The sequence below is a fragment of the Macrotis lagotis genome, chromosome 8 (genome assembly GCF_037893015.1).
Source record: "Macrotis lagotis isolate mMagLag1 chromosome 8, bilby.v1.9.chrom.fasta, whole genome shotgun sequence".
Classification (NCBI taxonomy): domain Eukaryota; kingdom Metazoa; phylum Chordata; class Mammalia; order Peramelemorphia; family Peramelidae; genus Macrotis; species Macrotis lagotis.
In genome coordinates this window covers 46,177,818-46,190,784 of record NC_133665.1, presented here as the reverse complement: position 1 = coordinate 46,190,784, position 12,967 = coordinate 46,177,818, and the positions used below count along the sequence as shown (strand labels likewise).

Genomic DNA, 12,967 nt, shown 5'->3' with positions numbered 1-12,967 from the left:
ATTCCAGTAAACAATGCTGAATCAGAATGACAACTCCAACCCCTAAAATCTCCTCTTGCTTAAAGATCTCATAACTAAATGCCCCCAATCTTCATTTGCTCCCTTAATTGTATTGTCTTCCTTATAACTCAAGGAATACACTCCCACTATTTGACATTTATGATGAAACTTCATTTTGAAAGGGCTTTCATCCGATGTATCTTAATAAGATTTTTTAAATTTGTTCTAATTTCTCCCTGATAAAACCAAGAAACAGCCAATGTTCTACTTGTCTCCATTAAGTTTTTATAGTAAAATAGGAAGTATAATGAGGCAGGTAGATGACCCAGTTGATAGAATTGCTGGACCTAGATTCAGGAAGACAGAAATTCAAATTCAGCTTCAGATACTAACTATGTGACCCAGATTCAGTGATCTAGGCAAATATCTAACTTCTGTTTCAATTTTTTTCATCTGTAAAATGTCAGATACTGATAACATCTACCACTTCGGGCTGTTAGGAGAATCATAGACCCTATATGGCACTTTGCAAAATTTAAAACACTGTATAAATGTTAATTATGTTACTGTTGTTGTTATTATTATTATTATTATTATTATTATTATTACTGTTGCAGTGGAACGGCATGGTGGAAATGTATAAAAATTTGAAAATTTAAAGAAACTCAAGCAAGATTAATTTCCTTCACTCTTTGATACTGTCCCCCAGACCTACAGTCCCCATATCTCTTTCCAGTACCATACAATTTAGTATATAATTGTTCAAATTATTTATGTGTCCTCCCCCTTTACCCTCCCACCCTTCCCAATTTGATAACTATTAAAAGCTACTTTGAGAAACTACTGGACATCATTGTAGAACTTGGTTAGGAAAATTGTTTTAGTTCATTGTTCTACATTCTACATAGCTTTCATTCTTTTAAGATATAAATGAGAGCTACTGTTGTTTCATGTAATCAAACTTACTTGATATTATATAGTTTTCTTGTGACTATCACTGGAAAGTCAACTTCAAAATATTTTTTTGGTAGAAGATTATCATCCTGAAAAGAAGAGCAAATTTTATAAAAACAAATGAAACAATTTAAACAACTGTGAAATAAGTAGTCAGTACCATTTCTGTCATCAATGATCTCTCTCAAGTTTTTAAAGGACAAACTGATTTCTCTCCGCTCCCTTCTTCGTTTTCCTCAATCACAAGGAAAATGTGTATTAAATGATAAAGTAAAACTAATTTTTAAAACTAAACTGTCAGAGGTGGCTAGGTGGCACAGTGGATAAAGCACCGGCCCTATAGTCAGGAGTACCTGGGTTCAAATCCAGTCTCAGATACTTAATAATGACCTAGCTTGTGTGGCCATGGGCAAGCCACTTAACCCCATTTGCCTTGCAAAAAACCTAAAAACTAAACTGTGGTGGTAAAGAATTGGAAATTGAGATGTCCATCAATTGAGGAATGGCTTAACAAACTGTGGTGGGTGGGTGTGTGTGTGTGTGTGTGTGTGATGGAACACTATTGTTTTATTAGAAACCAGAAAGGATGGGAATTCAGAGAATTTGTATGAACTGCTACTGAGCGAGATAAGCAGAACCAGAAGAACATTGTGCACCCTAACAGCAACATGGGAGTAACGATCAATATTAATGGACTTGCTCTTACCAACAGGGCAACAATCAGGCACAATTTTGGGGTATCTGCAATGGAGAATGCCATGTGTATCCTGAGAAAGAATTGTGGAATTTGAATAAAGACCAAAGACTATTACCTTTAATTTAAAAAAAAAATGTTATCTTATTATGTGATTCTGCTAAATATCATACTTTATGTTTATAAGGATATGATTTCTCTCTCATTACATTCAACTTAAATCAATGGAAACAATGTAAAGATTAACAGACTACCTTCTGTGGGGGGTGGGGGGAGGGAAGCAAGATGGGGGGGAACTGTAAAGTTCAAAATAAATAAAATCTTTAAAAAAAAACCTAAACTGAATCTTAATATATTACAGCAAATTAATAAGAAATGAACTAAATTAAGGAAAATACATTCTAATTTCAAGAGGAAATACCAGAATCAAAACTATTTCAGTTTGAAGGGATCCACTCAAACTTTGGGGTTTGGGGTGGAAGGGACTTTTACTCTATCATCTTGTTCAGTTGCTATTTTAATAATTTCATATTTGGGAACATAAAATTTTACAGATTCCATAAACTCCTACAAATAGAAAGAACCAACTGCTCTAGTTATCTTCAGGTAAGAGAATGAATAACCTATTTAAAACAAACTAAAAATGTCTGCCTAGAAAGACTTCAAAATTTCCTTTAGTGGTTCATTTTAAAGATACACCTGACAGGCAGGAAATATATTAGAGTTAGATGATACATAGGGACAAAAGTTATGAATTTGAAATTAGTTCCCAGTTCTATTATTTCTTATCTCTAACCATAGGAAAGCTGATTTACTCATCTGAGTCTTACTTTCTTCATACATAAAATATGGATGATGATAACCATCTATGAACTATGAAATGTCACAAAAATAATAACTATTAATACAAGACAAGATAATAAGCATTTGTTAAGTCATTAGTATGTGCCAGGCACCATGCAGTGCACCAGGGATTCAAAGAAAGTCAAAAGCCACCCGCTGTTATCTTGGAGTTCATAGTATAATGGTGGGGATAATATGGAAACAATGATCTTCAAATGAGATAGAAAGACAATAAACTGGAGATGATTTTAAGAGGAAAGACTCTAGCACTGAAGGGGACCAGGAGAAACCTTAGTTGTATCCTGAATGAATCCAGAGACATCAGAGAGAGATCAGAGAAGGGAGAGACTTGCACACTGGGAAGAGGCAATCAAAATGCAGTCATGAAATGGAGACTTGAGTGAGGAAGTCAAGGTCACTGGATTACAAAGTATTCCGAAGGAGGAGGCAAGAGAAAAAAGTGAAAGACTGACAAGGTAGGAAGAGTTACTAAGGTTTGAAAGACAGACGATTTTATATCTGATTCTGGAAGTAACAAGGAAGGAACCACTGGAATTGACTCAATAAATGTAGAAACATGGTCAAACCTGTGTTTTTGAGTAGTTCAACTTTATAACTGAGTAAATGTGAGAGAGATCTGAGGCACAGACCACAACCAATAGGCCACTGTATGAGTCCAAGTATGAAGGGAGGTATTTATTAAAGATATTAGAAAGAGGAAATAGACAAACCCAAGCAGTAGACTTGATGGGGGGAAAAGGAGTAAAGAATCAAGGACACAAAGCTTGAGTGACTTGGTAGTACCCTCGATAGTAGCAGGGAAGTTAGGGGGCAGCTAGATGGCACAATGGATAGAGTACCAGTCCTGGAGTCAGGAGTACCTGAGTTCAAATCCAGCCTCAGATACTTAATACTTAACCTAGCTGTGTGACCTTGGGCAAGTCACCACTGTCTTGTTTAAAAAAAAAACCAATAGTAATAGGGAAGTTAGGAAAGGAGAGGGTTTATTTTGGTTATTTTGGGGCTTAAGATGCTATAGGACATTTATTTTGAGATATCTGATAGAAAAAAGATTTGGAATGAATACCTAGAATTGAGAATCACCAAAAGAAAGACAGATGAACCTATGGGTGGTATAGAGGGAAAAGAGAAGAGGGCCTAACACAAGCCTTAGGGCACAACAAAGATGATGATTCTGCAAAGAGAGTGAAAAGAAGTTTTAAGAAAGGTAAAAGAATCAAAAAAGAGCAGTGTCACAGAAATATAGAGAAAAGAGAGTATGCATAAGAGAATGAAAGGCAGTATCAAAAGCTGCAGAGATCAGGATGGATGGATGGATGGATGAGAACTGAGGAAAGGCAATTAGATTCAGCAATCAGGAAATCACTGGTAACTTTCAAAACAGCTGTCCCAGTTGAAAAATAAGATCATGGGGCGGGTAAGTGGCGTAGTGGATAAAGCACCGGCCCTGGAGTCAGGAGTACCTGGGTTCAAATCCGGTCTCAGACACTTAATAATTACCTAGCTGTGTGGCCTTGGGCAAGCCACTTAACCCCGTTTGCCTTGCAAAAACCTAACCCCCCTCCCCAAAATAAGATCAGAAGCTGGACTGAAGATTTAATGAAGATAATAATAAAAAGCAGAGGCACCAACTGAAGAAGGTCTTTAGGAGTTTAGCAAGGAAAAGTGGGAGATGGGACAATACATAGTGAGGATGGCTGGATCAAGTGACAGCTTTTTTTGAAGATGGAAAAGACACTGACATATTTAAAAGTAATAGGGTATAGTCAATAGGTAAAGACGAGAATGAGGATGAGGAGGAAATCCACTAGAGAAAACAGGTTGAAATGGCATTATTTGTAATTGTACAGGAACACAGGAAAAACAGAAACTTTTTAACCTGTATGGTTCTTAGGAACCACAGAGTTCAAATGTTTAATATTCTCTTCACAAAGAATCTTCTTAATGTTTCATAGTTGAGAAGCCTCTGTTGAAAAATAATAGTTAAAGTGAGAAGTAGTAAAAAGAGAACAAGGATAAGGATCAAGAGACCCAGGCTCTTGGTCATCCTCTCCCCAGACTTCATGAACTTGGACAATCTGTGGAATGCAGTTTTTGACTCTGATGATACTCGGTGATACTGGGGAAGGAGTATGAGCTTAGGAGTTGGAAGGGCAGGGTTGAACCTGGGCTCTTCCATGTCTCAACTGCATAACTTTGTTCAAGACACTTCCCCTCTAAGTCTCAATTCTTCTTTGTTTATCAGTGAGCTGCACTATGCTGTCCCCATGAAACATTCCAGCATTGCCAGATTTAAACCTTGCATTCTTGCTTTGGGGTGACTAGGGTAGTAACTAGCCATTACATTATTAAGTATATACACACATATATATATATATAACATATATATTACTCTTCCTCAAGACAGAGCTTCAATTATAGCTGAGTATTCTCCTGGTCACAAATGAACCCCCAAATTGATTTCAGTCTAAAAGTTTTTTAGCTATCTATCTATGTCAATTCCAAAACTCCTCCATCAGAACCCACATTCAACATAGCTACTGGCTTTTTATTTCAGACTCAGTATTACTAACCACTCAACTGAACTAAAAACAGGAATCTGTAACTTAGCTAATGTAATATAATTGAAAAAATGTAATATATCTAGCTAGTAGCAGAGAGGAGACTAAACTAAGGCTTCTTAACTCCTAATTTGGTAGTCTTTTCATGCTAATTATTTAAATGCAGTACCAACCCTTAAAAAGCTGTTTCACTTTTGCAGGTCAGAAACTGTCTATATGTTATTTTAGAAAGTTACTTAGGAAACTGAAGGGGAAAATGTTGCCTATGGTCACACAGCTCACAGACTTGAAATAGATATTTTTCCAAGGCAATGGGGTTAAGTGGCTTGTCCAAGGCCACACAGCTAGGTAATTATTAAGTGTCTGAGGCCGGATTTGAACTCAGGTACTCCTGACTCCAGGGCCGGTGTTCTATCCACCGCGCCACCTAGCTGCCCTGATCTGTTTGTATTTCTGCATGGGAAGAAGATATTCGTAACTCATATGAACTTTCTTATTTATAAGAGCTGTTAGAAGGTGCATATATAGACAGGGTACAGGAAGGAGCAGAATATAATGGTATAATATAGTAAAAAAAAGATGGAGTAAGGGGCAGATAGGTGGCACGGTGGATAAAGCACCGGCCCTGGAGTCAGCACTGCCTGAGTTCAAATCCGGCCTCAGACACTTAATAATTACCTAGCTGTGTGGTCTTGGGCAAGCCACTTTAACCCCTTTGCACCACCTAGCTGTAAGCAACATTTAAAAAAAAAAAACCTAAAAATTTGTCTACAAAAGAGAGATGATTTAAAGAAAGAGCATATCTTCGAGTAATCAAAAAATTAGGACATCTGAAAAGAGGGAAAGGGGAAAGATTAAATACTTAAGGGAATTTTCCTGAATACAGAAAATTCTTAGGAAGTTTAAAACTTAGACAATCAGAGAATATTTTCGCTTTAGATAAAGGGAAGAGCCCTTAAATTTTTATAAAACTTTATTTTTTCAGGCATTTTAATACATATAAAAATATATTTTCATTTACTCCACAAAACAAACTTGAATTAAGCCAGTATTATTTTCCTCATTTTATATTTCAGGAACTTCAGGCCAATAAATGGAAATAATTGACTATTAGTCACTTGCAAAGGCAGATGTTCTAATTCCTAATTTAGTGCTCTGATTAGTAACAGAAAGGATACAAAAATGAAGATAAAATTAATAAGTGGAATTCAGTTACAGACTGATGTATAAGAAAGCTGATGTATAATAAAGAAAAAGAAAGAATAAGACATACGATAATGTAATATGAACAGCCACACAAAAAGAGAGATGAAAGTAGATTAAAAGCAAAGATCAATACTGAGTTCAGAAGACAAATGATAAATCCTTTTCTCCCCCCATCTCTCAGTAGAGAATGCAGGTGGTTGGAGAAGGGTAAAATGTGGGGACAGCACTATAGATGTCAAATATCGAAAATGCAGATAGATGTGGTTGCTGTATTGGTTGGTTTTACTTGACTATTTTTATAAAAATGAGGTAGTTGGGAGAATCTATAGTAAGAAATATTTCTAATGTGAAAATAAAGATCAATAAAACTTTTTAAAACTAATGACAAATCTTTGTGGGGAAAGTGATGGGGAAAACTAAGATTCAGTTGATGTGCTAGTTAATTTTGTTGAAGCCTTTTTTTCCCTTTTTATTTTGAAATTCTTTTTTACAGGGGGTGGTTCTCTAAAAAGAGAAGAGGAAGTATATTTTGGAAAGGAAAGTGATAGGAAAATATAACAGCAATAATTTTATTTTTAATTAGTGAAGGAGTATAAATTTTAACAAGAATTAAAATTCATCTTTATCTCTATAATGTGATGGTGAATTTTAGGTACTGGAAATTGTAATTTGATTTGCTTTAAGAAAACTTAAGTGAAATTTATCAAACCATTATAAAAATAAATATAAAGCAAAGGATTCTCTTCAGGGATCTTGACATAATGAAAGTACACCAGGAGTCATGGGAGCTTAGGCAAAAAAATAATATTCATGGACTATAAGCATTTCCCACATGCACCATACTATGAAAGGTACAAAGAATAAGCCCATCCACAAGGTCAATTAACTTCTGAGTATTGTTTTCTCCCCTATAAAAGGGGATTTCAATGATCAATGAACATTTATGGGGTAACTACTTATGCTTCAGGCATCAGAACAGAAGCACTTAAAACAAAAACAGTGTGAAGATCAAATAAGATAATGTCTATGAAAGTATTTTCAAAGTCACAGAATGTTAATCAATCCTAGGCATAAAGTCAGTACATTAATAAACTTAGCCTTGTGGATCTCTGAACCACATTACTTTAAAAGGGTCCATGACAAGCATTTACATTTAAGTCACCTTTAATTTCCAGAATGTAGTATCCATACCAGCACCAAGATTTATAACTTGACAATTGCATTCTGTCTTCCTTAGGAATGCCTTTAGCAGTTGACTGACACCATGAACCCGAGCAAAGTAACCTATGACAGTCACAAAGAAATAAAATTACATTAAACGACCCAAACAAAATATAGTAGATCCACAGAACAGCTGGGGGGAAAAAACATGAACTTTTTGTCTTAATGAATTTTTCTTCAGGGAAAGAATTATATTTAAAGGGTTTTTTTTTGGGAAAAACAATAGGTTAAAAATCCTAATCTTCATCCAAAGACATTCTAAGCAAAATAAACATTTGTTATATTAGAAATTAAAAATACTTTTGAAAACCTAAAGATATTACTATAAAATATTTTAGGTTATTAATGCTTTCTCTTAAGACAAAGTAAAATTGTACCAAATTATTTTACCTCAGACCATATAATCTAAGCATTTCCATCATAAATGGAAAGCAATGTTTACCTTCTGGCAAAGAACAACTGGTCAAATTCACACAAATATTCTGCAAACAAGAGAACACTCCCAATGTGAGCTCCCATGAGTATCATCTTTCTGTCTAAAAGTTTGATGAGACACTGAGTGTTTTATTTCGAAAAACGTTTTCTATCTGTCCCCTTCTTTCACTTGACAATAGATGATTTTCATAGACATTATTTAAGCTTTCTAATCAGTGCTTATAACAATATCAAAGACAAAAAAGTTTAACAAATGACTGATAACAACAGTAAACTTGCCTCTGTTAATTTCAGGAGCCTTCCTTTCTTTTGACAGTCTCACAAAATATTGAATATAAGGGTCTTGCCAGTAGCCAACACTTACAGCAAACCTGAAAGAGATGGCAAAGATTTAGTAAAAATAATTAAAACTTTAGTGTTAGGATTTAAGATGTCTAGGATATAGCAAATGCCACTCAAGGGAAAATTATATGACATCAGAAAAAGTCCACTTTCCCAGGAGTCCTAAGAGAGCACTGCTGAAGGCATAGAAAGAATCAAACTGACCTGGAAGACCACAAATTCAAACTAGCTCTTAAGTCTTTCTCCTCCTCAATTCTTTCATCCATCTCTCTCTAAGTCTTCTTAACCCAGACTTACCCTTCTCTCCTAAATGTCCCAATTCTTACTCTAATATTCTCACTATCAATATACTCTCATACTATATATACTAAATTCAGACTATCCTGCATGAAATTCCTCATGCATTTACCTTATAACTATAAACACAACGTTTTCCTAACTCCCAAGCAAAGAGCAAGCTTCTCTTCTCAAATTAGTTTAAATATAAGTAGTCACTAAGCAATATAACTAGTCACTAAACTAGTTGTTTTTGATGTTAAGTTTCTAGTAAGACATTTGTTTCAAAAGGTTTCCCTTTCTTGATTTTAATATGAATATTCTAGAATCAGATTTTCTCATATATAAATACCACCTTACAGGATTGTGAATATTTGTGGACAATAAATTAACTCTTTCAAGACATTACAGGATTTATGTCAGACTAGATTTACAGAAGTTCTTAACTTAGTGGGTCTCTGAACATTTTTTTATATTTTGATAAAAAGCATAATCAATATACTTGATTTCTTTTACAATTCTATCTCTTACATTTAAAAACATTTCCTTAGACTATTAGAGTTACAAAAAAGGTTAAGAACATCTTCCAGAAGAAAGACTACTTTAAAGATAAAAATAAAGTCTGACCTGTGGTTAAATTTGGAACAGCTATGTAGCATAGTAGACAGTATATCTGATCCAGAATCAAGAACTATGTTCAAATCTGGTCTCAGATACAACTATCTGTGTGATCCTGGGCAAGTCACATAACTCTATTTGCCACAATTCCTCACTTGGAACTGGAGAGGGGAAAGGGTAAACCATTCCAACATCTTTTGCCAAGAAAATCTGAAATGGCATTAATGAGGAGTCGGACATAACTGAACAATTAAACAATAAAAATTGTTAAATTCACAAAAATGTCCTAATCATAACCTATTTATAAATAGGTGAACCCCAAACTATAGTCACAGAGTGGTTACCCCTTATACCCCAATAAATGCTTCTTCAAATGGAAAATAAAAACCAATCTATTATATTAGTACTCTAGGTCCTTTTCCTTGCCACTTCGTCTAAGAGTTTCATGCCCAAAATAAGCCCTTTCGCTTGAGCATCTTCAATTTTTCCCTCAACACCAAGACTTCCCTTCCACCTTTTAACATTTCTCTCAATCTTTAAGCAAAATAACTAAATGAGGCTGCAGTGAATAATGTTGGACTTGAGTCAGAAATACTTGAGCTCAATATAAATCTTAGGGATCTGCTAACTTGGATAGGTCACTTTTGATAAGTCCCTCAGTTTTCCCATCAATAAAATGGAGATAAAACTAGCACTTACCCCATAGAATTGTTGTAAGGCTCAAATGAAATACTATGTACAGCATTTTGCAAATCACATTACTATCACTATAAAAATGCTATTATCACAATAAAAAACGTCTTTTGACTTTGCCTCATGAAGTAACTTATCAAGCTCCTTGAATTTATTTCTACTCCCTATATACTCATTCCTTTCTTTCCTGTTGCAGTTTAAGTATACCACTACAATGAAGCTGTTCTATCAAAACTTAACCAAAAATCTCCAACTTCCAAATCCAATAGTCTTTAGAGTCTGCAATCTCTGATCAATTTGCAGTATTTGACACTATCAACCAGGATTCTGTGAAGGCTGTCCATCTCACACCCCTTTGGGGGGGGGGGGGAGACATTTGGATGGAGAAGGAATTCCAGAATTTTTCTAAAAGTATCAATTCTGAGAGAATTCAACCAACCAAGACTTTAAAAGGCGATACACACACACACACACACACACACACACACAGAAGATTGAAGTAAAAGAAGATTACAAAGAATACAAAGCATAGCAATTCTCTATGTAGAATGCTGTGTCAAGGCAGAAAAAAGCAGATATAAGTTAGGAGAGATTAATAAAAGTTTTAAAACTAACATTTAAATTATATACTTTTTTTTAAAAGCTGCATAAAAGATACATGGTTTCATATGCATTACTCTTTGTACATGGATGTATTTAGTCAAATTCATAACGACAAAAAGACATCTTTTTTAAAAATATAAAGATTTCTAAAGTTCAAAATGAATTGAATATAGTCAAAAACAGCAAAAGCTATGTTTTTTGAGTTATGTTGGGGAAAGAGGATAATCAAAAAAGGGATAGGACTGGTGCTTGGAGAAGAACAGTGACAGAAGATAGAGGCAGGACTGTTAATTTGTACTGTATTTTCTCTGCCAAAGAAAATGATCTTTAGCTAGTAAAAAACAAAACAAAAATGGCTAACAGAGAGTTAGTGCATACCAAAAGTTGAAAATAAAATAAGTTACTTACCCAGTGACTGAATGGCAGAAATGAAAGAATAGTCAATGGTTCCTCACGGTTACATATCAAGTTGGAAGATAGTGTGCAAGTTGGAAAATAATGTGCAGTGGTGCGTTCACAATTGTTATCCAATTAGCCAATAATAATGAAAGTAATAATAAATTTAGCCAAGAAGAGGCAGCTGAGAGGAAGCATGAAGTAACCGTCAGAGAACTGGCCCTGAAGCCAAGACTTTTGACATAAACTAAATGTGTGACCCTGGCCAATCCTTTAACTTCAGTATTCTAGACCACTCTCAAATAATTAAGTTGCAGAAAAGATGCCTAACCAGTAAAGGGAATTTCCTCACCCAGAATCTCCCTATACAAATAAAATCACAGAACCAGACTCTATGCCTCATAAACTATAATTTATGTAACATTTTAAGGTTTGCAAAGTACTCGTATATAATATCTTTTTTCCCTTCCTAACCCCTGTGATAGGTACTATTTCTATGATTATTCCAATTTCACAGATGAGGAAACTGAGGCTAAGAGGTTAAATAATTTGCTAGGATCAAGCTAGAAAGATAAGCTAACACAGGCCAGATGACAATCAGGATTCAAATAAACATTGACAGGTGAAAAAACTGGGCTTACCAAGATGAAATTTTATGCTAATTGTGAAGTTGCGAATCAAAATATTAACTTTAAAAAATGGGAAAGGAGTGACTAGATAGTAGATCATTTGAAAAAAAAAGACCCAGATCAATTATTCATGGGCCCTAAGTTCGATTTAAGTCAACAGTGTGCTATCTTGAGACAATAAGGTACTCAGTTCCGGGCACATTTTAGAAGAACTGATAAGTTAGGGTGCTCTAAAGGAGGACACCAAACTGAAGGGCAAAAAGATGAAAATGTGGAGAAGAAAAAGCTGAGGGGCTGAAAGGCGGGAATCTGACCGGTTCTATCTGATTTCGGAGCAAAAAAGCCGAGAGCGCCGGGTCTAAGTTGCAAAAGGGCGATTCTGGGCTTGGAGTCAGTTTTGGGGGGCAGACCCGGGGCTGGGGGTGTGCCCCCTCTTCAGACCACAGGGGATCGGTCTCCTGCTAAGGCTTCCTAAGAGTTGCACGTCTTTGACTGAACGGCAGCCAGGTCGCCCCTCGGTAACTGTGGGACCCCCCGCTTCCCGCGCCCGACCGAGAAGAGCGGGGAGCGGGGCGGCCCCCCGAGCCACCTGCGAGGGGCGCGCCCCTCCCCCGCCGCGCCCCGCCCCGCCCCCAGGCTCCCCGGGCCCCGCGGCACCTCTTGCACAGGGAGGCGTCATCGCAGGTGCCGCGCACGCCCTCGTCCCCCGTGTTGGTGTCTGCGTTGGAGACTGGGGGCTCCCGCAGGCTGCGGGAGGCCATGGGAGGCTCCGGTTCGGTCTCCGACGGAGACTCCAGCGTGGGCTTCTGGGCGCGCTCACCGAGGCGCGCTCCCGGGTGGGGACATAGACTCCCGGGCCGGGACGAGCAGGTGGGAAACCGAGAGCGGCGGGGACAGGGCGGCCCGAGTCCTTCTCCGGCGTCTTCCCCCACCAGCAACTGCCCCCCTCATTGGCTCCTCCTCACTCTGACTCTTCTGAGGCGCTCATTGGATCGCTGCTCCTCACATGGACTCTCCGGGGGTAGTTATTGGACGAGGGCAGTGTACGGCGCTTAGCGCGGGGCAGCTGGACGCAAGGGGTTGGCTCCAATGCTTTCTGGGAATTGTAGTTTTACTTCCTCCAACCCAGGGACTGTTTTCTTCCCCTTTTTCCACCCTTACCTGGTAAGGTCCTACTAGAAGAGTGGTTGGATCCCGAAAGTTTATCACTTTACCTAGTATTGAAAACTTTAAAAAGGTGCAAGTTGGGGCGGCTAGGTGGCTCAGTGGATAAAGCACCGGCCCTGGAGTCAGGCATACCTGGGTTCAAATCCGGTCTCAAACACTTAATAATTGTCTAGCTGTGTGGGCCTTGGGCAAGCCACTTAACCTCATTTGCCTTGAAAAAAACTAAAAAAAAAAAAGGTGTAAGTCGCTTTCCCCAAAGACCCACCTCTAAGTACTGCTATCTGGTGTTTGGTTGCTGGCTACTGTTC

The 12,967-nt window shown here is 37.2% G+C and overlaps 1 protein-coding gene across 1 annotated transcript in view; it reads right to left on the bottom strand.

Annotated features, from left to right (window-relative positions):
- Positions 1-12,442, bottom strand: part of LCMT1 (leucine carboxyl methyltransferase 1) — a 92,571-nt gene extending 80,129 nt beyond the window's left edge. The window contains exons 1-4 of the mRNA XM_074196809.1: positions 12,150-12,442; positions 8,215-8,306; positions 7,442-7,563; positions 967-1,043 (exon numbers count right to left, since the gene is read on the bottom strand). Coding sequence (XP_074052910.1) covers positions 967-1,043; positions 7,442-7,563; positions 8,215-8,306; positions 12,150-12,253 — 395 coding nt within the window. The 5' untranslated portion in view covers positions 12,254-12,442. The remainder of the gene's footprint in view (positions 1-966; positions 1,044-7,441; positions 7,564-8,214; positions 8,307-12,149) is intronic.
- Positions 12,443-12,967: the final 525 nt, after the last annotated feature.